Source organism: Balaenoptera musculus, chromosome 13 (assembly GCF_009873245.2).
Source record: "Balaenoptera musculus isolate JJ_BM4_2016_0621 chromosome 13, mBalMus1.pri.v3, whole genome shotgun sequence".
Classification (NCBI taxonomy): Eukaryota; Metazoa; Chordata; class Mammalia; order Artiodactyla; family Balaenopteridae; genus Balaenoptera; species Balaenoptera musculus.
The window spans coordinates 68,126,309-68,151,705 of record NC_045797.1 but is presented as its reverse complement, the minus strand read 5'-3'; the positions used below and the strand labels follow the sequence as shown (position 1 = coordinate 68,151,705).

The window sequence follows — 25,397 nt, the reverse complement described above, 5'->3', positions numbered from 1 at the left end:
GAAGGCGGGGAGGCCGCGGCGTGCTGGGGAGCCGGCGAGGGAATCCCTCTCCCTCCACGTCACCCGAAAGCGAGGGAACCCGCACTCGCGTCTTCTAACGCAAATGACCATCTTTGGCAACGTGCGCCAGCGGAGCAGACCAAGGGCGCGGGGCCGGGGGGTGGGCGGGGGGGGGAAGGGCCAGGAGCCTCGGCTCCCTCAAACCGCGCCAGCGGTCCGCTCCCACACCCGCCACCCCCTTCCTTCCTCGCGCTGGGTGCGCGGCTGGCGTCAGCGCGGCCGGGAGCCGGGGCAGGGAGGGTAGCGCTGCGCCCGCCTCCTCCCGCGCCTCTTCCTCCTCCTCCTCCTCCTCGGTCTTCTCCCTCCGCCTCCCCGCCCGCTCCTCCCTGCAAGGTGGAGTCTGGGGTTGACGTGAGGTACAGGGGCTGGAGAATAAAGAGTGTGGAGTTGAACTCGTGCCATTGTAGTGACTCATCTCGGGCAGAGCGCTGGGGCTCCGAGCAAACCAGCGAGCAAGCGAACGGCGTTCGGCGGGGACAGAGAGAGGGAGTGAGAGAGGCGCGGACGGGCAACGCGGGCCCGTCCGGGAGCGGGCGCCGGGGAAGGGGTGCAGGTCCGGGCGCCGCAGCTGTGGCACGGGGAGCGGGGCCACGTCCCTCTCCGCGCCGGCTCAACTGGAACCCCACCGGCCGCGGGCCGGGCGCAGGCTGCCTTCTTCCAGTCAAGTGTCCGAACCGCTCGAAACTCCGGCGGCGAGTCGGCCACAGGAAGTTTATTCTCAGCTCCTTTTCTAAAAGGAGGAAATAGAAGTTTCTCCAAGCGGGCAGCCTTTCTTTTCGCCTTTTTTTGCCCTGTCTGAAATCGGGGGTCCCCAGACGTGGCAGGCTTGACTCGCCGGGCTCCTATTCTGTTTTACTTTCCAATTTTTGATTGAGCCGGCGGTCCGGCCTGAGCTCCGGTTGCGCGCGGGGGCGGGAGGGCGCGCGCAGGGGAGGGACCGAGGGACGCGCGGACTTTTTAGTGGGAGGGACCGGGTGGACAGCCGGACCCGCAGCGCTCATAGAGCAGGAAAGAAGTGCAGCGCTCGGCGCTCGGGGGTCACTGTTCCCGGGGTGTCGCCGCCGAGGGGGAGAAGCCCGGGAGCGAAGACTAGAGCCCGAGGCGCGGCCCGCAGGGAGCCAGCGCTCAGCAGCCGGTGCGCGGCCTCGGCGAGGGCGGGGGAAGAAAAACACCCTGTTTCCTCTCGGGCCCCCACCGCGGATCATGTACCAAGATTATCCCGGGAACTTTGATACCTCATCCCGGGGCAGCAGCGGCTCTCCTGCGCACGCCGAGTCCTACTCCAGTGGCGGCGGCGGCCAGCAGGTAGGTGCGGGGCCCGGGTGCACCTGGCGGCGCGGGCGGATCCCCGCCATCCTCTCGCCGCCACTGCCTCTCTTGCTTTCTTTTCCATTTCTTGGTTTGGCGAGAAAATTCCTACGGGCCACCGTTGTAAGTTCTGGATTTTCGTCTTGTCCTGCCCACACCTCCTTTCATCCCCTCTACCCGCCGCCAACACTTTTTTTTTTTTTTTTTTTAAGTGGAGCGTTGAGCGGGCTGGAACAGCCAGCAAACCCTATCCTTCACACTACATCTTATCCAGACCAGCTCCTGGAATTGCAGGTCCCCTTCCCAGGAGCCTGTACCTCATCTCCCAGGAATCCACCTCCATTCTCCTCTCTTTCCGTGGTGGAAAAAAAAAAAAAAATCTTTGCACCCACGGGCCCCTCCCTACATCTCGGGACCTTATTCTTAAGAAAAACCCTCTCCTTCTCTCCCCCGGCCCCCATCGGTCTTAATTTCTGGAAAATGTTGGGGACTCAGAAATATGGTTGGGTTCCTTCAAGTAATCCGGAGTGGGCGCGGGTTGTCGCTCTGGGAATCAGGTGCGAAGGTCAGGAAGGAGGAGGTCAGCCTTGATTGGCTCGGCTGCGCCTAGGTGCCCGGCGCCCATGCATCTCCTGTTAGGGTCGGAGAAGGAGTCTGCACTGCCACCAGAAGGGGCGCCTTATGGGTCTGGGAGTACCTTGGGGCAAGGACGCCTGCAGAGAGAAGGGGGGGGGGGAGGGTGGAGAGACCTCGCTTGGGCTCCTGAGTGGTTCTGGAAGCCGAAAAACAACTTGTTTCTAAAGCAGGCGGACTGGTTTGCACTGGAGGGATTGTGCGTGCGATCTGTCTATAAATACCAGAATAAATAAATACCAGAAGGGTGCTGCTGGGTTGGTGGTGCTGGTGGGGTGCCTGTCCTCGGCAGCAGCCACCCCCCCACCCCGAGGCTTGTGAGGGAGCTGGCTTAACAAACAAGGCCACTAGAACCTGAAACCCGCCTCAGTCAGGATCTGCAGTCTGTAGCCAAATTGGCTGCAGCAAGAGTTGCTCTGGTAAGGCGGTGGCCTTGGCCTCTATACGCCAGCCAACCAGAAGGGGCTGGGGTGGGCTTCCAGGGAGGAGGGACCCTGATGGAGAGTAAAATGGAAACACGGTTCTCTCTGGTAACTGAAGAGGGGTATCTTATTCCAGACTGGCTCCCCATACCTGGTGAGTCCTCAGAACGGCTTTTCTGTGTCTTCCCTCTACCTGCCCTGGTGTCCCCATAAGCACCACTGTAGAGAGCCTGGTCTGTGCATTGAGGGTGCAGTCAGTGCACCCCTAATGACGAATACCAAGGTGAAGAGTTTCCAATCTTGTTCCAAAGTGTTTGATTTTGTTTGCTTTCCAGCCCCATTGGTGGTTTGTATTGAATCCAGCTATCGTTAGGCAATGGGTTAGAGTCATTTATAACCCATTCCCTCATTCTCCGATTCAACAGCCCCCAAAAAGACCCTCTCTGCCTCTCTGAACCAGGAAGGGTTCTTTTGATTTCTCATCTGCTCCTTTGGCTGCCGTTTCTGTGGCACTCATCATTGAAATGTTACAACCTCGCCGCCTGGCTTTTCTCAGACCCTGGGGCCTGGATGGGAAGTCAGACCGGACATCAGTGCCCCAACTGAATAATCTGTGTCACTAGGGCTTTGAGCCCAGGATGTGAGCGGAGGCAATTCCCTGTTTTGGAAGAAAATCAGACAGGAAACCAGTGCTAGGCAGAAGGAAGAGAACTCAGTCCAGCAGAGTGTAATGGGGCCTCATTACCGAAGCAAAAAGCAGCTGTTGGCTAATTCCTAGCATGCTGTAACACATGAGGATTTTGCAATTAGTAATAACTGGTGCACAGGGTTCTTGCATATATGCCTGCCCATTCGGCCCAGCAGCTTGAGTGAGGCGCCTTTCAAACCAGAGGGATTGGCAAGGTAACGTAGCTTTGGACAAGTTTCTCAGCCTATCCACTCCTGAGGGAGGGGGTGGGGGGAGGGGGGGAGGGAGGCAGGGGTTTTTTCTATCATCTCTGTGGCTTTGAGCAGAGCTGTTCTGTGGTCCTAAGGACTGACGCGAGAAGCTTTTGTTACTTCACAAGTCTGTGACCCCACTCTGGCTCAAGGTAACTTTATTGCATACCAGATAAAACCTGTAATCACTTTATTTCTCTTAGCTTCCTTTATGGGGAGACTTTCCTGGCAGTTAGTGATGGGCCTTCTTCCTTTTGTGGCATCTCAGCGGACCAATCAGTGTAAGAGCATTCTCTAGTTTCACCCTGGGCAAGTGAATATTATTTTTTTCTGCTCTCTTTGTTTGTGGGGTCTGATATTCCTGAGAAGTTTATTGCTGTTTACTCAACCTAGAACTTTCCTCTCCTCTCTCGCTTCACAAAGCTTGATCTTAACACATGGCCATGAGTTTCAGTGACTTGGGGAAGGTGGTGGGGGGCAGATAACTCTGTTGAAACCTCTGTTCTTGTATATGGCAGGAACTTGAAGCATGAAAAATATTTCCTGTTCCAGTTATAGTTTTAATCTCAGAGGTTGGTCATTGGTGATTTGATTTGTCTCTAATAGTTGCACACACCTCCCCCTCCTGGCTTTTTCTTTTTATTGTTGTTGTTGTTGTTTTCTCTCTCTCTCTCCTAACTTTCCTAGGAAAACACCTCCCAGATATATGCCCTGCCTGGCTGCGCGACTCTTAAACGGTTTCAGGCCCTGAGCATTACGCAATTCAGCCAGTTACACAAACATAGGTCATTTCATAACTTGTTTTCATCAGCTGGGCCCCCTTTTAATGAAAAACAAAACAAAAACAAGACCCAGAACTTTTCCAAGGCTGCCATTTGTCTGTTCCTCAGATAACTTGTGAAAATAAATCAAGGGGGACAGTTCAAGGAATACCAGACTAGCTCTCTTCTTTGGCAACCATCCTTTTCCAAGACACACACATACACACACACACACACACACACACACACACACACACACACACACACACACACACACACACACACACACACACAAAATTCCCCAGAGTGAACTTTTGCCAACTGTACCCAGGCTGGGACATTCCTCACATCAAAGAACTTTTACCAGAAATGACTGTGATTCCCAAGTCAGCCCCAATCATACCTCTCTAGTGCCCCCTACGGGACATTCTTAGAAGAACTATCTGGGGAATGTATTTTTCCAGCCCCAGAGAGTGTTAACTTGGTGAGTTTTCGGAATTCTTAGGATTTTTTTCTTTTTAATCCAGGTCAAATAAATGCCATATATTTAACAGTGGTTAAATAGGAGCTGCTTGACTTCGAGATGCAGTTTCTCTTCTGATTTTGTTTTTTTTCTGAATAAAACGTGGTTGAAAAAGGAGTGCTTTTTTTCTTTCCCTATTTTGATATCTGTCAGCACAATGTCTTCAAATTCCCAAGGCTTGTTTTCTTGATATTGTTTGTATTAGGGCATTGGGAATTTTATTTGGGGAGGTGGTCTTCAGAATTGGTGGGAAGGTGGGAGGTGTATATTAACGGTCTGGTGCCTTTTTTTTTAAATTTTTGCCTTGATCTCACAGATGTTGTAGATTAGGATCAAACGAAATGTTATCCCAGGAATTTGTCTGTTCCGCTGATTCTTGATGGTGGAAGTCAGTGTCACTGTTTCATCAAAGTGAATGGGGTGAAACAGCAGTCATGTATTGTCTGAGTGGCAGTTGAATTTTCCTATCCAAACTCCTGAGTGCATTTCCATTACTTTATTTCTGCCTGCCTCATTATGCAAGGTGAGTGTAAAGTTAGGAGCCTCTGTTTTTTTCTTTTCTGTCTTATTACAAACACACCCGAACTTAGGCATCCAAATCACTCTTGTCCCCTTCATTATTGTTCTTTGAGAAGACTAAATACTTATTTGAATGCTGTGGCTATTAGTCAGATTCAGAAAGGTTTTACAGCATCCCTCTTTGGGATTGCCTTCAGCAAATTCTTTTGAAAACCCTCCCTCCTCACATATCTTTGTCTTTTGAGGGTGAATTTGATATTTGGAAGTTATCAAAAGATCTGACATATAAAGAACCAAGTGTGATGTATGAGGTCTGGGTGATCTGTCTGGGTCCAAAGCAAGGTGTGACCCCAAATTCTGTTGGTCTCCATCTCAGGAGTCTTCCTGGGACAGCAGTCACCAAGACAAGGCACACCAAAAGCAGGCGCCTTTGCCACCTCTACCTTAGATGTCCCCACTCTGTTATACAGGAATAAAGGTACTGATTTGGAGAATTCGGGAGGCTAACTTTCTGGTCTATGTGTTGAAAGAAAGAAAAAGAATTAGTGTTTTATGGCTGTGTCTCATCTGTGTTGTATGTGGTGTCTTTTGACGGCCACGGCATTTCAAAATGACGCCAGCTGCCCTGATTGAGGCAAATATATCTGTTCCAAACCCCATTCGGTAACTCTGTCCCTCTTGGACTCACTGGGCTGGAGAGGGAAGGTGTAAGACTCCTCTTGCCCACTGCTGTCTCGCACCCTGTCACGTGGCAGTGACTTGGCCATGCTCACCTGCTGTGGTTGTAGAGAAGATGAGACGGCATCGCCTTCCTGTGGAGTGCACAGCTGTCCCAGGATTGGTGGAGGTACAAAAGGGATCCACAGAATGGTGGAGAGAATCCTCTCATGCTTTGGAGTGGAATTTCTGTCCAGAAGGGCCCTGGGAGGAAGGACACTGGGGAACTTGGTGGAAACTCTGTGTTGGTCACCTTATTTTCCTTGCTTTTTCCTTTCCTTCTTTGCTGTTCTTCACTCTGGCAGTTAGGTGAAGAAAGATAGCATGATTCTTTCAAGTGAACCTGACAGGAGGCAGATCACCTGAGATAGTGTTTGTATACTTTAAAATTTGGGGAAATCATGAGTTATTAGGACCATTTCCATGGTGAACTAAGTGGCTTTACTCAGAGAGGAATGAAAGGTCAAAGGTCAAAGTGATGTCCACTGCAGAATCTGTGAAAATTGGTTGAATTCCATATAGAAGGCTTTGGAGAACACCCCACGTTTGGTAAAAATACAGAGCATTTGAGTCAAACTGGACCTCAACAGGGTTATTCTGGGGCATTTGAGGCAGCATTTGCCCTGCCCTCTCCTCTTCCCCAAGCCAGTCTCCTGGGATGTTGGAATTTTCCTTTTCCTGTGCTGGGAAACTAAAAAAAGGGGTTCTTAAGAGAAAGAACCCAGTCTCTTCCCAGATATGCATAATCATTTCTGCCTGCCGAGGCAGGTCACAGGTATTCATGGGGTTCATGGCTCGAGTGCTTTGTGGCCCAGTCAAGAATCAATCTGATGGAGAAATGCCTGGCTGAGGGGATGGACCCAAAACACCAACTCTGACTTCCATCTCAAATGCCATTTCTGCCCAGCTCAGGAGTTTCTGGGATAAGCCCTGCCCCATCCACGTCTGCAAGAAATAGGAACCCAAACCCTACTTCCTAGACCTTTCTGCAAAAGGCCGTGGTTGTGACCCTTATTTCTGAATCCAAGGCCCTGCAGAGTTCAGAAAGGTCATTTTCCCAAATTAGCAACTGCTGGGCTACAGGGACCTCTCTGACCTGATGAAGTTGGGTGGCCCTAGGGGCCCTGTGTTCTGAGCTGTCTTTCTCATAGGCAGTGGGAGGACACACAAACTTACTGAGCGGCCCCACAGCTCCCTTAAATTCAGGATGCTTCAGGATAAGGCGGTTCTGCTGCCCAAAGACCTGCAGCAAGGCTTGTAAGGCTTGAACTTTGGCTTCAGGTTCTGGAGATTCAAGCTGTCTAGTGAGAGTCCATCCCTTGACTCCCTGGGTTAGAAGAATAGTTGTGATTTTTTGCTTTCTCACTTCCTCTCTTTATTCTTTTTCCACCAACCTGAGCATGAGAGATGAGAATGATCCTCTAGGACAGGGCTTGCCAAACTATGGCCCAAGTATTTTTGTAAATAGGGCTTAAGAGAGCACAGGCACGCCTATTTGTTTACATCTTGTCTGTGGCTGCACTCACGCTACTATGGCCGAGTTGAGTAGTTGCACCAGAGACCTTATGGCCCTCAGAGTCTAAAATATTTACTATCTGGCCTTTTACAGCGAAAGTTTGCCAAACTGCTCTAGGAGGTCGGTGGGGGTGGGGGGCAGTTTGTCCTTTTATAGGCATTCTTGCCCACCCAGAAGTCAACAGGATGACACAGTGAAAGAAAGCATTTGGAGGCTCTGCCAGGCTGGAATACCACACAGCCATCCAGCATCTTCAATTCTGTCCCTAGAGGAGGAGCTTCCAGGGGGGCTGGAGAGCCCCAGGGGAGTCAAGTGAGGGTCCTGGGTTACCTCCTGTAGCCCCCCACTCGCAGCACACACCTGGTGCTGCAGCAGGGATCAAACCACCCTAATGCCCGCAGCTGGGAAACCCCATCTTGGTTTGTGTTCAGTGTTAACCCGTTCGTAGAGGACCATGATTTCTCCCCAGCATGACATTTGACTGATTCTTGGGTCTGTTGTCAGAGAAGAACACCAGCTAACTTCTGGGATCACAGACTCCTAGGCCCACCTCTTCTCTCCGACCCCAGTGTCGCTTTCTGAAAAATACCTTTGGAGTTGAGACAAGACACATCTGCCAGATCTCACTTAAACTTCTGTGTGTGTCTCAGAGAGCCTCCTCCGGCAGACAAAAGCCTTCTTTATCGGAGCCCCAGTCCCCTCAGGGGCTAGGACGTGTTTTCCTTGCAGTTTAGAGCCAGTGTGTTACCCAGATGGCTTTACCTCCCTCTGAAACAAGTTGTACATGCATTTAGAGGCAGTCATTACCTACTGCCTTTTTTTTATTGCTGTCTTGTTTTGTCTAGACCAAGCCACTGCTGCAAGGAACCTGGCTGATGGCTGGGCACGGCCTTCTGTAGACCTGCCATCACAGAGTGAGTGGGCTGGAGGGCCCCGAGAGGGGCTGAGAGTCAGCACTTAGTCCTAAGGGATCTTAGTCGCTCAGCTTTGCTTCAGGTTTTTGGCTTCCCTCTCCCAGCCTGAAATGGGAGCTCTTTTGTTTGTTTTTTTGGAATGAGGAATGAATTTCTTGGGTGCTTTCCTGAAAGGAAAGCTGACAGTTCCCCCACACAAGTGGAAGGTCACATTAAACCATCCTGCTGGATGCCTCGGGTGTCTTTCAAACCCAGAACCGGACTTGGGGAGAGAAACAATAAAAACGTTGGGTGCTTCCCAGGAATGAGAAGCTGGCAATTCTCCCTGGAGCCACCCCTTTTGCACCGTAAATGCACAGACACTTAGAATGATGATGCATGATGATGATGGTGATGGTGGTGATGGTGGTCGTGATGATGACGATGCCACCTGCCACTTATTTGGAGCAGCATTTCTCAACCCTGGCTGCACATTAGAACCTCCTCAGGCATTTTTAAAAAACACCTTATCAGAACCCCACCCCAAAGCAATGATTTTAGAACTGTAATGGTGGGGCTGGCTCCGGCATTGGTGTTTTTAAAAAGCTCCTCAGAATATTCTAATGTGCAGCCAGGGTTGAGAGCCGCCGGTGTGCTTTTATAGTCTGTGACTACAAGTAGCTACTTATTTAATCCTCATGATAGTGCAGTGAGTTTGGTGTTACTACTCCCCTTTCCAGACGGGGAAACTGGGTCCTCAGTGATTCACCAAGGCCCCAAACCCAGGCCTCCTGACTCAGACTACTCCCCATTCTCCCTCCCAATCCAGCAGCCCAAGAGAAACATAGCTGCCTGGGCTTTAGTGCTTCTGCACACACTCAGCCGCTCACGTGTTCTCACTGCCCTGCCTCCTCACAGCCAGCCCTGGTTGTCTGTTTTTCCTCCTTGAAGATCATTTCCCACTTGTATCCTTCCGTGTTCACTGCACTCTGCCCTCCTTCACACACACATACCCAGATACACCTGTTACTTTTCAGTCAGCTCCGGATAAAAAGTCCAGTTGTCTTTGCCTTGGGAGGTGACTCAGAATCCATTCATTGCACTGGGCATCTCTCCTCACGGACTCCCAGAATCCATTGCGCTGGTAACTTCACAGAATCCCAGAATCCACCGCACTGGGCAGCTCTCCTCACGGACTCCCAGAATCCATTGCGCTGGTAACTTCACAGAATCCCAGAATCCACCGCACTGGGCAGCTCTCCTCACGGACTCCCAGAATCCATTGCGCTGGTAACTTCCCAGAATCCCAGAATTCATTGCACTGGGTCACTCTCTTCGCTGAATGCCCCTGCCCTGGGGCCCCAGGGCAGTCTGGGAGGTGAGGCAGCCACATTCCACCACCCAGACTGGGGTCAGGCAGCTGGCAGGGGAGTGAGCAAGGAAGGGTCCACAGCTCCCTCAGCTGCAGTGAAGTGCTCTAAGCTTCACCTTATTTACACAAAGGAACCCGGCTGTCGTCACCAGGGGCGAAGACCGTGGTGGTGGCAGCTGCCGTTGCTGCTGGCGCTTCTAATCCTGGTTGGTCTGATTGGGCCAATATAGGGGAGATGCTATAGCATCCATGCTAATGGCAGTGGGATTTCATCTGGGGTCAGCCAGACCTGTGGGGCGTCCTGGGTGAGGGAAGGTCTGTAGGGACCCTTGGTGGGGATGGCCCTGATGCTCTGTCCGAGGGCAGTGGGGATGGATACCAGCACTTGGGGCTGGATTTCGAGGCAGGAAGAAACAATGCTACAGAAGCTTGTGTTGCACCGTATTTGAGAGACCTAGCCTCTTTGTCAGGCTGAACTGGGTTTGAATCCTGACCCCACTGCTTATTAGAACGTGGCCTTGGATAAGTTACTTAATCTCTCTAAGCCTAAATTTCTGCCTCTAAAATGGAGATAATGGTAGTTCTTACCTCAGAGGGAAAATTAATGGGATAATCTAGGTTAAACACTACCATGGTGCCTGTCATTTAATAAGTGCTCAGTAAGTGTTAGTTATTATTGTTGTCATCATTTCATCCACCAAGTTAGGGAAGAAAGGATGTGCAGAACCTTTCTGTGGCAACAGGAATCATCCGAGGCTGAGGGTTTCAGGAGGGGAGCTCTCCCAAAAATCTGGAAGTAGGGGATCTTTCCCTTCTCCCCACTTCTCGCTTTCTAGTAGCTGCCCTGAAGGAAGGTCAAGCCCAGCTGCTGAGGAGCATGGCCCATTTTAGCTTTTGTACTCTGTCATCATCTTATATTTTAAATAGAATGCTTCCTGCAGCATGTTCCACAGAGCTCTGCAACGTGGTCTGGGCATAAATTAAGTGACAGGGAGAAGACTCAGAGCTAGCAGCAAAGTTTCGCACAGACACGCCTGGGAGCACAGATAGATAGATATGTAGATAGATAAAGAGAGACACAGTGTGTCTGCCCCAAGCAAGATGGGGGTGAAGGTCAAGGAGGACAAGGACAGCAAGGGGAAGTCTGGCGGCAGACGCTACCACTTTCAGTCTCATGGGTCAGAGGACATCTTTTCATGGACCTGGTCTCACCCTGATGGGGTCACAACCCCATCATGAACCTGTTTGGAAAGTAACAAAAGCAGACATAATAACCTTCCTGGTGATCTTCGTTGCTGCAAAGCAGTTGGTCGGCAAATCTCCTCAAGGGATCCTAAGCTGGTACCCTGGGGAATAATGGCAAGTGACCCAGAAGCTCAGGAGGCCCAGATGGAAGACCTGCTCTCCTGCAGATGGGGGCCTAGCTGGCCTGGAGGGCTTGAGAGAGGGCCTGCTGAGTGTGAGCTGCTAGGGACCACATCTATCCTAGAAACCATTGGGGATATGCCCACATCCTCGCTGAGCCAGTTGGGGATGGAGTTTCCAGGACCTCAGTCAGGGAGCAGATCTGACATGGGGGGGTCCCAGGAATAGTTAAGATCCCCTTGATTCTTGGATGTGCAGGAAGTCCACCCAGTGTCTTGACCTTGGCTTCCCAGGCTCTGACTCTACTTTCTGCCAGTTTTGGCCTCCTGGCTCTGTTTGTCCTGTTCCGCAGTATTTATTGGCTCAATCCTACTTTTCTCCTCATTTCAGAAATTCCGGGTAGATATGCCTGGCTCAGGCAGCGCCTTCATCCCCACCATCAACGCCATCACGACCAGCCAGGACCTGCAGTGGATGGTGCAGCCCACGGTGATCACCTCCATGTCCAACCCGTACCCCCGTTCGCACCCCTATAGCCCCCTGCCGGGCCTGGCCTCTGTTCCCGGGCACATGGCCCTCCCAAGACCCGGCGTGATCAAGACCATTGGCACCACCGTGGGCCGCAGGAGGAGAGATGAGCAGGTACAGTTCCGGTCAGGAGCCGCATCGGTGGCTTTCCAGGCCTTACAACACAGGGTTTTTCTGAAGACTGGCAGGGAGCAGGGTCGATGTTCTGGGAGCACTGGGGAGGTGAAGGAGCTCAGGCAGTGCAGGCAGAGCTAGAGACCTGAGAGTCAGGCATTTCGCCTGTGTCCCTTAGAATCTCTGAGTCTTAGTTTCCTCGGCTGCAAAGTGGAGATAGGGTCTTGCTGGCCAGGACTTGCTGCCACCCGAATGAGATCATGGTGGGAAAGCGCGTAGTGAGTGGTGAGGCGTCAGCACGTGGGCAGGACTTAGGCCCTGCCTACAGCAGTATCGTTCTCTGATCCTTGGTACAGGGGCCACAGGACAAGCAGCCAGTGAACCCTGGCTGGGAGCTTTCTGGGGAGTCCTTAACTGTCTCCCAGTATCTGGTAGATACCCAGCAGTCCTAAAGCCTCCCCCCCCGCTTCTAGACCAGTACTGCCCACACTACTTCCATTCTCCCTCCATGTCTCAGGCCTCCAACTCAAGGCAGGAGCCCATTTCAGGTGCCTGGGATGCACATTCCGGAAGTGGAGGGACTCTGGGGTCTTTGGAGTCTGCTCCGCTGCTTGAGCTCCCGGGGCTGGGGGTGGAAGTGGTGAGATATCATCAGCCTTTTTTTTTCCTCAAGGGGCTCAGCTTTGAGCAGGAGTCAGCCTGGCTGAGAGAGACGCCAGAAAAGGGTGGGGCCTGTGCTCTCTACGTAGCGTCTACCCAACACTCAAAAGGCCCATTGTCTGTATTAACAGATTACCAGGGCAGCGATGGCCCCCTGCTTCCCAAAAGAGAAATCAGAGTCATGCATAATTCCAGAAAGGAGGGAATGAGCCCTCCAAGAGCCCCATCTGTCCCCCTTCACAGATGACACAGCCAAGGCCTGGACACAGCTACCTGGGGCTACTTGGCAAGTGAGTGGGCAAGCGTGGCCTAGAACCAGGCCCCTGGACCCCTGTGCGGTGCTCTTTCTACAACACCATGCCACCACAAGTCCAGGGAAGGGAGATACTTTGGCAGTAGAATCCCTTTTTCAAATGAAATGTTAGCTTGAAGAATTACTTCAGTTACAGCTTTGGAACCCCTCCCCATTTCAACCACTGTCCGCCTCCACTCCTTGTTCCAATACAAGGACCTTTCAAACGTGGTGCCCAGTGGATGACTGCAGATCCAGTGCCACTAGTCCCCAGGACACTTAGAATCACAAGGGTCACTGCGCTGAGGAACCGGACGCTTTCACAGGAGCCCCGTTCCTCTGAGGACAAAGCTGGGCCTTGTATCCATTACATGTTGGTTTGTTCTATTAGTGGCAGGGCCCTGTGCAGGGGCAACATGGAGAGGTGAGTATAATAGACAGTAACAGACACAGCTCCCGGGTGCTGTCGGGCTTCTGCTGCTGGGGCAAGTGGCCAGTATCCCCCCTCGCTGCTGCTTTCCATACCTGTAGTTATAAATATTGCAGTAGCAGTGATCCTAAGGCCCTCTATAAATGTGCTTCCTTCAGGGAGCCCAGGGTGCTAAGCTTTATAGTCACTGATGATTTGGATTCTCTCTGTACGTAAGGGACCCCTGAGTGAGAGCCAGGCTTGTGAGGGACTCTTGGGTTAGCAGGACAACAAAGCAAGATGTGCTGAGTACTCTTCATCCTTTTCTGGACCTAGCTAGCTCACACCAAATTTAGAAGTTTATATCTGGAAGAGTCTTTGGAGACCAGCTTTTCTATAATTTTCAATAATTATAGAAAATTCAATAATTTTCCCTCTGCACCTATTTTACAGATGAGGAAACTGAGGCCCAGAACGAAGGGCCTTGTCCAGGCTCACACAGTGAGTTAGTAGCAGAGCCAGGACTAGAATCCACCTCTTTTGACCTTCAGCCCTGTGGTTTTCCCACCACACCACCTAGGCGTGCCATAAGACAGTTTGGAGAATTTCCTTCCTTTTTTGAGAGGGAAGGAGAGAGCCAGAAGTGTTTTATCCCATGTCAATTAGGAGTTCAGATAATCATCTGGCAGCTTGGAGGAAGCCTAGGCGGTAGCGTCCTAGAACCTTGGCTCTTTGGGTTCCTAGCCCTAGGGTCTTTTCTCAGAGGCTCACTTCCGCCTTCCCAGCCTCCCCCAGGGGGAGGAGCCTGTTACCAGGGGCTGGCCTTGTGCCTCACTGCCCTGCTCCGGAACCTGCCCCAGAGGCTCCCTCTGAGGCCAGCAGTGGCGGGGAGGGGCGGGTGTGTGTGGCTTGTGGATGGGTACGTGGTGGTGCTGACACACTCAAGTTGTAACCGTGTTGTCACCACCCCTGAACACTTCCTAAGCCAAGAGCTCCCACAAGTTGCCCCACACCTCACCAGATAGGGGCGAGACTTCTAGGGCAACTGGGAGGCCAAAATTTGTCCAGAGGCAGCCAAGGAGGAATGGAGGCCAAAGTGGACCAGGACCAGCTCTCCATCTTTTCTGCCCCTCATCAGTGAAGGAGGAGGGGGGCTAGCTGGGCCTCAGGGGGAACCCTGGTAGCCTTTCAGTGCTGAGCCCTGAACCCACGACTGCAGCAGGGTTACCCTCTTGGGCTCAGGTTGAGACAGGGTTAGGAGTAGCAAGTATTCAGGGCCTTGGCCAAGTGGCCTTGTGACCTCAGCCGATCCCCACAGAGAACAGGGTGCCTGAATCTGTGGACTCTGGGTCTCCAGTTGATCTGCTGCCCAGTGAGTGCAGAAAAGGCATCAGAGAGGAGACCTCTGAATTACATCTTCTTCTTTCTAGCACTTTCTAGTAAAGAGAGGACTCTCACACTGCATCTCATCTGATCATTGCAGAAACTTTGTGGAAGGCAGGGCAGGTCCTATTAACCCCATTTTACAACTGGGGCTCTGAGGCTCAGAAGGGTCAATAATCTGTCCAAGTCCACCCAGAAGTGCCACATCTGTGCTTGGCTGCCAGCTACCTGACACCTCTCAGAAGAGAGACTGTGGAGCCATTGGCTTTCCTGGGGAGGCGGAGGGGGGGGCTTAAGGAGGGACGTGGAGCCAGGACTCCAATGTGGACTCCAAGACCGGGTCTCTGGAAGGGGCCTGAAGACTAACAGAGATGTTACCACTGGATGGGCTCAGGTCAGTGCGCACCACCTGGAGGCTACTGCAGGGGGTGAGGGACACAGTGATGCTGTGCCCTGCGCAGGACATCACAGCCACGCACCTTCAAGGCTGCAGGGAGCGTCCTGGGGACTCTGGCCTGGGCCCAGCCCGGGCAGTGGCTCCCTCCCTCACAGGATGGCTGGTGGCCCAGGCAGCATCCATCAGTGGGGCGGCTTCTCTCTTAGCCCCTCCAAAAGTGGCTTTGGCCCTTTCCCCATGTGTCCCTTGAGGGTAGGACTCACGTCTTATTCCCCCAGAATCTTCTAAGCCCCAAGTACTGTACTTGGCATCTTGTAGGTGTGCCGTCAGTCTGATGACTGAAGGGGTGGTCTGTCTTTTTGAACTGCTTTCTGCCTTGGCCCCCAGCCATCTCCTCACATCACCTCTGCGAGGGGCTGGTGGCCCTTCTCTGGAAGGGGGGCTCTATGTAAACAGAGTGTCAGCCCTGATGGGGGAGCAGAGTTCTTGCCCTCTGGCCTGAGCCACGGGCCCCTAACCAGCCTCACTGTGAGGAGCTGCAGGGGGATTTTTGTTCATTTGGTTCGTTGACAAATCTCTAACCCCCCAAACTGTGCCTGGCGTGTAGAAGGGCTCGTTGGTTGAATGAGTGGATGTGGTGGGCAGCAGGGTTTAACCTGCCTAAGGGCCCCTCCTCCTTTTGCTGGTCCTGTCCAGCCCGGCACTGTGCCAGGCACACTGGTGAGTCCTCGGGGTTGAACTGTGAGCGGCCAGCACTCGAGGGCTGGCAGAGGGACTTGGGAGTGGGTGGCCCTCCCTCTGGCAACAGAACGTGCCCCCCTGGGTGGTTCTTACTCTGGGCCCAGCTCCTTAATCGAATGGAGATAATGAGGCTTGCAGAGCAGGCAGAGTGATGGGGAGGCGTAATTAGGCAGAGCGGAGGAAGCTGCTTAAGTGGGTGGGGCAGGCCTGGCACGAGGGGACTCTGGGGGAAGCAGTCCCAGCTCATTCTCTCGGGCCTTGGCACTGAATCGGGGCTGACCTGACACGTGCTGCCATCATGCTTGGGCTGGTGAGTCCCTGACCCATGGCTGCCCTGTTCTCCCTTCAAACACGTGACCTCACCTTCCAGGGGTGGGTTCAGCTCTAAGTGCCCTCCCAGGCGTCCAGACAGCAGTGCGCCGCATGTTCTGGGCCTCTGAGCCGTGCTCCTCTTGCCTTCGGCCCTCCCCTCCCCAGTTCCAGAAGGGCTTCTTCCCCTACTTAAAATGCAGTTAAAAGCCAAAAAGATGGTGAGCCATTTATCCGAGCCTAACCATGATCCTTGACCTTGGCCTCTAGCTGTCCCCTGAAGAGGAGGAGAAGCGTCGAATCCGGAGGGAGAGGAACAAGCTGGCCGCGGCCAAGTGCCGGAACCGCCGCCGGGAGCTGACAGAGAAGCTGCAGGCGGTGAGGAGCTCTGCGTGGGGTGGGCGCGCTTCTGGGTGGGCCAGAGCAGGGACCCCAGGGCTCCTGGCCCTCGCCCCTCCTCCTTGCCCCTAGTGGCTGACACGTGAGTCAGTGCAGACAGAGACATTCCTTCCTTTCAGCACACGGGTCAGCACTGCCCTGATTAAAGGAGAGGGCTGGGGAGAGGGAGCTGGCCTTTAGCACCAGCCTGGGCCCAGAGAGCACTGGACAGGCTTCTTGGGCCTGGTACCCTTTCTCATTCAGCACCTGAGCGATCCCTGCACTGAGACCTGCTGGGGCTCCTGGGTGAGGGATGGCAGAGGGTGTTGGCATTGCCGGGCCCGGGAGCCAAGGCAAGCCCAGACCTGCCTCCTCTGGGGCTCCTCTTCCCAGGGTGCCTGCCACCAGCAGGAGTGGCCCGGCCTAGCTTCAGCCATCTAGTCTGGGCGGGCGAGCATTGTGGGGAGCTGCTCTCTGGGCTCCTTCACCTCTGCAGGGGTCATGACGCTCTCTAGGTCTCCTGGAGATGGGTCACATGCAGCTGATTTGTGCTATCCTGGGGTTTTCTCATATCCTTCGTGGCTGGGAGGGTTCCCTGCCTCTGCCCTGAGCCTGAAGCTGTCACCTTGGTACCTCATTCTGCCCTTGTGAGTCATTCTCCCCTGCTGCCTGATTGCCCACACCTGGGGGCCCATGGCCCTACCCCTCCCTCTCAAAAGCTTGACCTGACCAACGTCACATAACTCCCTCCAGAGCCCCGCCCTCCAGGATGGGCCGTATGCCATGTGGAGGAAACCCAGAGCCAGGACTAACTGTCCTGGGTGGAATGTGTGCAAAGTGAGGAGATGAGGGAGACTCTGTTGGCGGTCCTTGCAACGAGCAGCCAGGATGGTGCTTTGGAAATCATTGCCTTGCACATCCTATTACTTTAGTTAATCCTCCCAGTTACCATTCACCTGCTGCCGCTTGCCTTTGTCCATCCTGGAGCCCTCGCTCGTGGGTCTTGAATGTGCACTGCGTGAATTCCGTGATGCCTGTAGTAGTGCCCTGTGGAGGTGTTAGAGTCGGGGAGGAGGAGTGGGAGTGCTCCGATGTCACGTGAGGCAGATCCGTTAGTGATCAGCACTCCCCGGGGAGACTCCCCGAGCAGAGCCCTCCCTACCACTAACCTTCCAAGGAGCCATGCCCCCTGGGTGTACCCCAGGTGCTTCTGCCACCAGCCCCAGAGTGGCCTGCCCCCTGAGGCCCCGCAGCTTTCCCCCCACCTCCCTAGAAGCCTCACACCCTACTCCCCCGCGCCTCCCCACCTACGGCCCAGCCACCCAGGCCCTGAGCCACATCCTCCACAGGAAGCCTCTCATAAGCTCATGACGTTCATCAGGCCCTTGAGACAGATGGAAACTTTTTTTCACTTCGGAATGTGCTGTACTCTGCTTAGCGAAGCTCTGGCCCATGTCATCTCGTTCTCAAACAGGAATCTGTGTTCAAGAAAAGTGGGGAAGAGGCTGGTGACACATGCCTTTCCGTATTCCATAACGACCCCCTGCATGTGCATCTGTTGCTTCTCTGGCTTTGTGTGAAGGGAAGGGCTGAGGTCCATGCCAGCCTCACATGCCCGCTCAGGCTGGCAGGGGTCTCATCTGTTAAAGCACAGGGGCTGAACTGAATGTTCTCCCGGGGTTCTGTGAGTCCTGAAACATATACTTTCTACTTAGAGCAAAAAAGGGAAGAGGGACGGTGAAGATCCAAACGGGATGGATTGAGCACTTCCTATAAGCCAGGCACTGTCCTAGGCTTGTGTGTGCAGACAGAAATCTCCACTGTCACGCAGCTTAGAATTTAGTGTCGATGTGTCCACGGCGAGCTGGATGGGGTTGAGGAGGCACGAGGAGAGAGGGGTAGAGCTGCATGCTGTGCTCCCTTCCCCCGCCGGATCTCACTATTATTCACCCCTCAGGGGTACCGGGGGGCGGTCCTGGCACGAAGGCAGAAGAGCGTAGTAGCATATGGACTCTGGAGTCAGCTACATTGGGGTCAAATCTGGGCTACCCTACCTGCTTGCTCTGTGGCATTGGGCAAATGATTAAACCTCTTGGAAACTCAGTTTCATCTGCAAAATGGGTTGCTGATAGCTGCTTCAAAAAACTGCTAGGTTGAATGAGATAATGCCTGTGAAGTGCTTAACACAGTGCCTGGCACAAAGTGAGTGCTCGATCATGACAGCTACAATTGTTAATTCACCCTTCCTCCAAGCTGACCTTCCTCTTCTCTCAGTCTGGAGCTTTGGGAACAAAAGGAAATCTTAAATGTGCAGGTGGCTCAGAAGCAGTGGGGTGTGAGCTTGCTGCCTTCAAGCTCTGTCCTCTGAGCACGTGGCTGGTTTTCCCTTTCTCACCCAGATTTGACACCCCCCCCCCAGCGCACCCCCTGCTGTCCCTCACATACCCCTCTTCCCCTGCAGGAGACGGAGGAGCTGGAGGAGGAGAAGTCAGGCCTGCAGAAGGAGATCGCCGAGCTGCAGAAGGAGAAGGAGAAGCTGGAGTTCATGCTGGTGGCCCACGGGCCTGTGTGCAAGATCAGCCCCGAGGAGCGCCGGTCACCCCCGGCCTCCGGGCTGCAGGCCCTGCGCAGTGGGGGCAGTGGAGGGGTAGGCGCCGTGGTGGTGAAGCAGGAGCCCCTGGAAGAGGACAGCCCCTCGTCCTCATCGGCGGGGCTGGACAAGGCGCAGCGCTCCGTGATCAAGCCCATCAGCATCGCTGGGGGCTTCTACGGGGAGGAGCCCCTGCACACCCCCATAGTGGTGACCTCCACTCCTGCCATCACTCCAGGCACCTCGAACCTCGTCTTCACCTACCCCAGCGTCCTGGAGCAGGAGTCTCCAGCGTCGCCCTCTGAGTCCTGCTCCAAGGCTCACCGCAGAAGCAGTAGCAGTGGGGACCAGTCATCAGACTCCTTGAACTCCCCGACTCTGCTGGCTCTGTAACCCAGCTCCCAGGGGGGTCCTCATCACTGCCTCCTTCCCAGGGACCAGCACCTTTCAGCACTCCAGGGCCATGAGGGTAAGAAGGGGACCCTGCCAGAGAGCTTCCTGGTTCTGGGGAGACCCAGGTGGGATTTGGCGGTGAGGCGTTGGAGGACTTGGATGATCTCTTAGAAGTCACGGGACCTCCTCCCTTGTTCATCTTGCAAAGCAAATCCTGTTTCTTGAAAAACGTTGGAGAACTTGGTTTGGTGGACCCGGGCATCTCTCTGGCTTCTGAAGAGCCTGAAGCTGGTGTGGACCGTTCCCGTCCCTTTGTCACGATATGTCTCTGGAGTGATGGTGTCTTTCTCTGCCCCACCAAGCATGCTCAGTGCCTTTTGGTTTCACCTTCCCACTATTTGCCCCTTCCTTCCCCCAGTGTCAATTTCACTTCCTCTTGGTTTTTATCAAATTTGCCATGACATTTCATCTGGGTGGTCTGAATATTAAAGCTCTTCATTTCTGGAGATGGGGCAGCAGGTGACTCTTCTGCTGGGGCTGACTTGTCCAGAAGGGGACAGTCAATGTGCAATACAGAACCTTTCCTCCCCTGACACTCCCGGTCCACCACCATCTCCAGAACCACCAGCAGGGCTCCCTGAGCTCTCAAGGAGATGCCGCCATCGCTGGGAGGCTTGGAAGACCCTTCCTCCCCATCCTCGGAGACGGCTTTTGGAGGAGCGGCTTGGCCAAAAGACAGGGTGTGAGTGAGACAGCCGGGGCACAGATTGGGTTTGCCAAATGCCTAATTACCGGGCCAGGAATAGTGCCAACAAGCCACATGGGTGTCTTGAGTAGGACGTCTCCTGTAATTACTGCCTCGCCATTCTGCCCCGGACCCTTCTCTCCAGACCAGGGAGGCATCTCTCCCTAGGAGCCACAAATCACTCCAAGTCCCTGCTGGCTCTGCCCTCCCCCACCCTGTCTCTCAGGGTGATGCCACCCACAGAGGTTTAATGAGCGTGGGCCTGGCCCCTCCCCAAGCCTCAAAAGCGCCTCTGCTGTGGACAGAAATGCAGGGGGAGGAAGGAGGGAGGCAGTCGGAGTCGGGTTCGCCTTGCAGCAGCCCCAGCACCTGCTTCTCACCTCTCACCCAGGTGCCTGTTCAACCCCCTGTGGTCATCTGCTACCTAATGGATCTAGCGCTTTTTCTTTTACACTCCCCTGCCCCCTCACCCCAGTGTGCTCCTCAGATCCATCAGCCAGTTGTGAACAGCTGGCCCAGAGCTGTCACTGTGGCTTGCAGCGTACATGCCATTCTTGGGGGCTGCTGAAATCAGAGATGAGATGTGTTGCTTCCCGCTGCAAGCTAGCTGCTCCCTTCCCATGGGGTGGGGGGCAGGGAAGGAGTCCTCCAGCCTCGCCAAGAGCACAACTCAGCAGAGCTCAGCGTGGTCCCCACCTCCCACCCCTCAAAGCCTTTTTCTCCCCAGGGCTGATCTTCCAGAATGAGCTTCTGCTGGGCTAGTGCTCTGAGGGAGATCCCGCTATTGTGGTTCAGCTCTAGAGATCATTGTATGATAATTTAAAACTATATAGATATTATTTAAATCAACCCAGTGGGGGTTAGAACTCAAAGTTGGACTCCGGGGAGAGGGAGAGAAAGAGAGCAATGACATGGTTCCCTGTTCCCTATTCTCTTCACGTACCCAGGCCTGGCACACCGGCCGGTATTTAATGTCCATTATCCACTTGCCATGCACTAGACACACAGAATGGAACAGCCGAATGCCTAAAATACACAGACCGCTATGACTGGGAGTGACGTGTGGAGAGATAGGGCATGAAGAGAGAGGAGATTAAAAGAAAAAGTATTTTGTCCCCAAATGCTTTAAAAATGTTATTTTCCACATTCCTTGGCTGTGACGCTGCCTTCTCAGTTCCCCAGAGGTTCTGGGAGCGGCGCTCCTAATAAGATTGGGCCACTGGGTTTCTCTGGCTTCAGATTAATCAAGGACGCAGAAGTCAGCAAGGAGTAGCAGGAGATGGGCAAAGAGAACTGGGGTGTGCTCAGCTCTGAAAGGCTTAATCATCTCAAGTGGTATTTGTGGCCAATTGGGAGCTATTTGCTTCTTTTTGCATATATATATATATATTTCTTAAATGAAGCTGCTTTCTGGTGTTTTATTTCTAAAAGTCCCTTTGTGCCCCACTTTGCACAGGCCCGATCCCAAGGCAGGTCCCGGTATGAGACTTGGGGCCGGGCTGTACATGCCTGAGACAGTGTCTGGCTTTCGTTCTGATTTCAAGCTGCGTTGGCTTTGGGACCAGCAGAAAGCAAAACCCCAGCCGCCCCTCAGGATCTTGAGGCCTCCGAGCTGTGTTTCTATTCAGGACCCTCTAGCTTTGTTCTGGGAGGTAGTCTGGCTTCCCCAAAGCCAGAGGCTATTCGGAGAAGGCTGAATATTCACACCTAAGGCACTAGTGTATCCTCAGTCACTTCCTCCTGGCTGTTCCCCAAGTTCACACCAGACCCAGGCCTGCCTCCTCCTCCTCCTCTTCCTTCCTTCCTTCCTTCCTTCCCCCTCCTCCTCCTCAGGGAGCAGCCGCAGGGGGGAGGCCTTTGTGCTTGGGCAGGGAACCCTGTGCTCCCCTTGTGTCCCCAGCCGTGAGGCAGCTGGTGTGGACTCCAGTTGGGCTGCAGGCAGCTCTGGGATGGCATAGGGCAGGCACCCCTTGACAGGCTGGTGTGAAACACACCGTCCCCTTGGCCACCTGGCTGGCCTCTCTGGGAACAGTCCTCTTCCTGGCTCGGTGGATGGGCGCAGCTGCTGACACAGGAAAGAGAGGAGATCCCAGGTGAAGTTTAGGCAATTGCCAGAGCCAACTCAAAGCAGGGAGTTCACTGAGGAAGTTTTCAGAAAGAAATCATTGTTCTGCCCGTGAGACAGGCCAGGTGTCTTCACTGCGCCCAATCACACAAGCATCTCAACGCCAAGAACCATCAGAGGCTACGGGTTCTCTTTCTCAGGCTTTGGGGAAAGGAGTCTCCTCTCTGCTCCCACATGGCTCCATTTTAAGGATGAGCTCAACTTATAGGCATTGGGACTTTTCTCCCATTTCCTTGATGGACCACTAGTGCTTCTCGCAGTCTCTTCTTGTAACTTTCAGGTTGATTTCCTCCTCTGATGAGACATCCACGTGGCCTCTTTAAGAAGGAAAAGAATAACACCTACTATGTGCCAGACGCTGTGTTAGGCACTTTTATATATATATACCTTCCTTAGGATGAGACTGAGCGATGAGGACTTCCCTTATTAAAAGCCCACAAGTAATGAATAAACAAAAACACTTGGAGGTGAGAAGGTCTTTCTCCAAAGATCCAAGGCAAGATTGCCTTCAGTCCGAGGTTTGTTCTCAAAGACCCACCCCCTACAATATCCTTCCACCTCTAAACTTGTTTTCCCTGTGATGTGCTCCTTTGCACTTTTCAGATGGTTGACCTGAGTTTTATAGAATTTGTGGACCAATAGGATATGTGGTGTGTGTAACTTTCTTTTAAAAACTTAAGTAAAGGGGTCTTGCTATTTTCTGCTTGTTGAGTCTTCTTGGCATTCATCTTAAAAGCCAGCATCTCACTATTTATTGACAGGTCGTGTGTGTGTGTGTGTGTGTGTGTGTGTGTGTGTGTGTGTGTGTTCGTGTGTACATTTCTAGGTGTGCCCATGTCCTCCTGCACCTTTTAAAAAAGGAAACCCAGTCACCCCACTACCTATTTGACATCTTTTCGTGCTTCTAGTATTTTGGTCATACATCAAAAAGGGTTTTAATTTTTTAATGCTGACATGTTCAGGAGGAGCTGGGTCAAATTTTGAGCGGGGCATGGGAAGGGGAGGGGGAGAAGAAATTGACATTTATTTTATTATTTATTTTAAATGTTTACATCTTTGTGTTGTACCAAGCCTGAATAGAAACAGATAGCATTAAAATGCTCCGTTCCTCTCTCCCTCTCTTTCTTCTTTATAATTTTTCTAAAAATTTAGGCTAATGATACTTTTTTTGTTTCTAAAATGATTTGTGATTTGTGCTGTATAAACTGTATAAAAAAAGGTCTGTTTTTAAAGATGGACTGTCATTCCTCTAGGGACAGTGTTCACCAAGAAGTCTATGTTGTAAGAGAACACAAGGAAAGATCCTGCCCTGTTCCTCAATTATTTTCTCTGTATGATTAAAAGTTTATTCCATTTATTTTAGTTTGTGGTTACTTGATATTGAGGAAGAAAATCTTCGCCTTTGTATAAAGAATAGGTATCAGGGTGTCTTTTCTGCAGTGAGAGATGTATATATAGTATTTTGGATATAGTGGACAATCATAAGCTTTGTGCATCTGTATTTGAGGTATGTCAATGATGTGGAGTAAAGACTGCTATAAGATCCTGGAGGCAAAAAAAAGTTGTACAAGATTCCTACAGCTTGATGGGGAATTTAATTATCTTTCTGAGCACCTTGTTTTCTTTCTTTTTTTAAGTATTGGTGAAATGGTCCCATTGGAAAGGCTTCTAAATAGGCCTCTCCAGGCAGGGCTGTGAGCTCAAAAATCTTTGTATACTTTTGAAAATTGAGGAGTAGCTCTGCTCTAAAGCATCTCTGGTGGTGTTTTGTTGTTGTTGTTCTGTTTTGTTATTTTACTGTAATACAAGCCTACAGTATTTGCACTAAAGAAAGCTTGTTAGAAAAAGCTTGCTGCTATGGAAGAGAGAACATATTACAACTTTTTTTCCTTTTTTTTTTTTTTTTTTGGTTAGCTTCTCCACTTTCAATTGAGTAGCATTTTGTAGAATAAAATGAATTAAGATTGAAGAGCCTCTGATGGTTGGTTTATTCTGTGTTTTCTTCCCATCTCTCCTGTCACGTCTCCTTTTTTCTTCTAGACTTTTCTACCTTTGGCCCCGTGGGCAGAGCTGGTCTCTCTGGTGGGAGTGGGGAAGCAAGGAATGGCTCCCCGGGAACCTCTTTCTGCAAAACTGGGAGGTGAGCTGCTGGGAGGGGCTTAGACCTTCCCCACCTCCTTTCTCTTGCTTCTTTCTCTTCTTGACCCTCTCCAAACCCTCCCAGTCCTGTTTCCCACTTCTCAGGGCCTGATTCTCAGCTGGCTGCCAAGTGCCAGCCACTAATGGTTCACAGTGCTGTCCCTTCCTGGGGGTACTTTGGATTGTATTTCAACAAGGTTGACTCTGGAAACTCAAGAATCTTCAAAAAACCAATTTAAGGTATCGCTCAGATGGTCCAGGTGGTCACGTGAGGTCACGCGCAGGAAAGGCCTCTGGAAACAACCAAGGTGTGCAAATAAGTGGGATGATCACATCTCTGGACTTCCTTTTTGAATAGACCCAGTTTGTTGGGTGTGGAACACTGAGAAGTGTCAGCCAGATCCCATTGCCCTGTAGACCAGGAAACCCCGGGGTAAATGGGGGAGCATCTGTCCTGGGTGCTCTTTCCCTGCAGTATAAACGGTAGGGAGACACACCTGTAATCAATTAGCGCTCGCGATGGTTGGCAGCTGCTGAGAGTCAGGCCCTGAGATGACACCACTTGCTCCTAATCTGCATAAGACGAGCCCAGGGTGTAGGCCTCGTTTCCTGGAGGACCCAAGAGCACTGGCCTGTGAGTCACAGGGGCCCTGAATCCTAGGCCTGCCCCCACTACCCGTAACCTCTCTGAGCCTTAGTTTCCTCTCTGTAGAGGGGGAGGGGAACAATAATACCATGAGAGCACCCGCATGGGAAGGATTCCCATATCTCCTTTCCCTTCCGAGAGGGCCTGGAATATAAGGGAACGGGGCACTCAGAATTCTCAGCACCGGGCCTCCAAGCCACCTCTTCTGCCTGAGTAGACAACAAGGAAAGGGTCTGGGGTGTCTCAGGGGTACCTGTATTTTCCTGAGCAACTGATGCGTCTCTTTGTGAGTGTCAAGGAGGCAGGTGCTGGGAACGTTCATGTCGGCTTCTGTCGGCTTTCGGGATTATGCTGTCCTGAGAGAAGCAGGCGTCTCTGCTCGCCTCTCGTGGCTAGGCACTTCTGTCACATTTTTCATCTTCCAGTAACACTTCGAAATCGACTTTGTTTGTTAAAATTCCCACCTCTTCACTCACATGGCAATTAGAGAGGTTGATGGTTGCCAGGCGCTTATTAGATG

The 25,397-nt window shown here is 52.5% G+C and overlaps 1 protein-coding gene across 4 annotated transcripts; it reads left to right on the top strand.

The window, feature by feature from the left end:
* The first annotated feature begins 372 nt into the window (after positions 1-372).
* On the top strand, positions 373-24,061 carry FOSL2 (FOS like 2, AP-1 transcription factor subunit). Of its 4 annotated transcripts, XM_036873823.1 has the most exons (6): positions 373-1,365; positions 5,542-5,643; positions 8,244-8,312; positions 11,419-11,670; positions 16,132-16,239; positions 18,701-24,061. In XM_036873823.1, exons 4-6 carry the CDS (start codon positions 11,434-11,436, stop codon positions 19,220-19,222), a joined length of 867 nt encoding a protein of 288 aa, XP_036729718.1. In that variant the 5' UTR covers positions 373-1,365; positions 5,542-5,643; positions 8,244-8,312; positions 11,419-11,433; the 3' UTR covers positions 19,223-24,061. The 4 variants fall into 4 exon arrangements, with proteins under 4 accessions (XP_036729718.1, XP_036729716.1, XP_036729715.1 ...); XM_036873821.1 differs by lacking the exon at positions 5,542-5,643 and having other exon boundaries at positions 374-1,365; XM_036873822.1 differs by lacking the exons at positions 373-1,365; positions 5,542-5,643 and adding an exon at positions 5,689-6,012.
* The last annotated feature ends 1,336 nt before the right edge of the window (positions 24,062-25,397 follow it).

Excerpts from the sequence above, each read along its gene's own strand:
- FOSL2 (XM_036873820.1), top strand. The coding sequence starts at position 1,264 with ATGTACCAAGATTATCCCGGGAACTTTGATACCTCATCCCGGGGCAGC. Across the intron at positions 1,366-11,418 it reads GTGGCGGCGGCGGCCAGCAG|AAATTCCGGGTAGATATGCC; the intron begins GTAGGTGCGGGG and ends TCCTCATTTCAG. Across the intron at positions 16,240-18,700 it reads TGACAGAGAAGCTGCAGGCG|GAGACGGAGGAGCTGGAGGA; the intron begins GTGAGGAGCTCT and ends CTTCCCCTGCAG.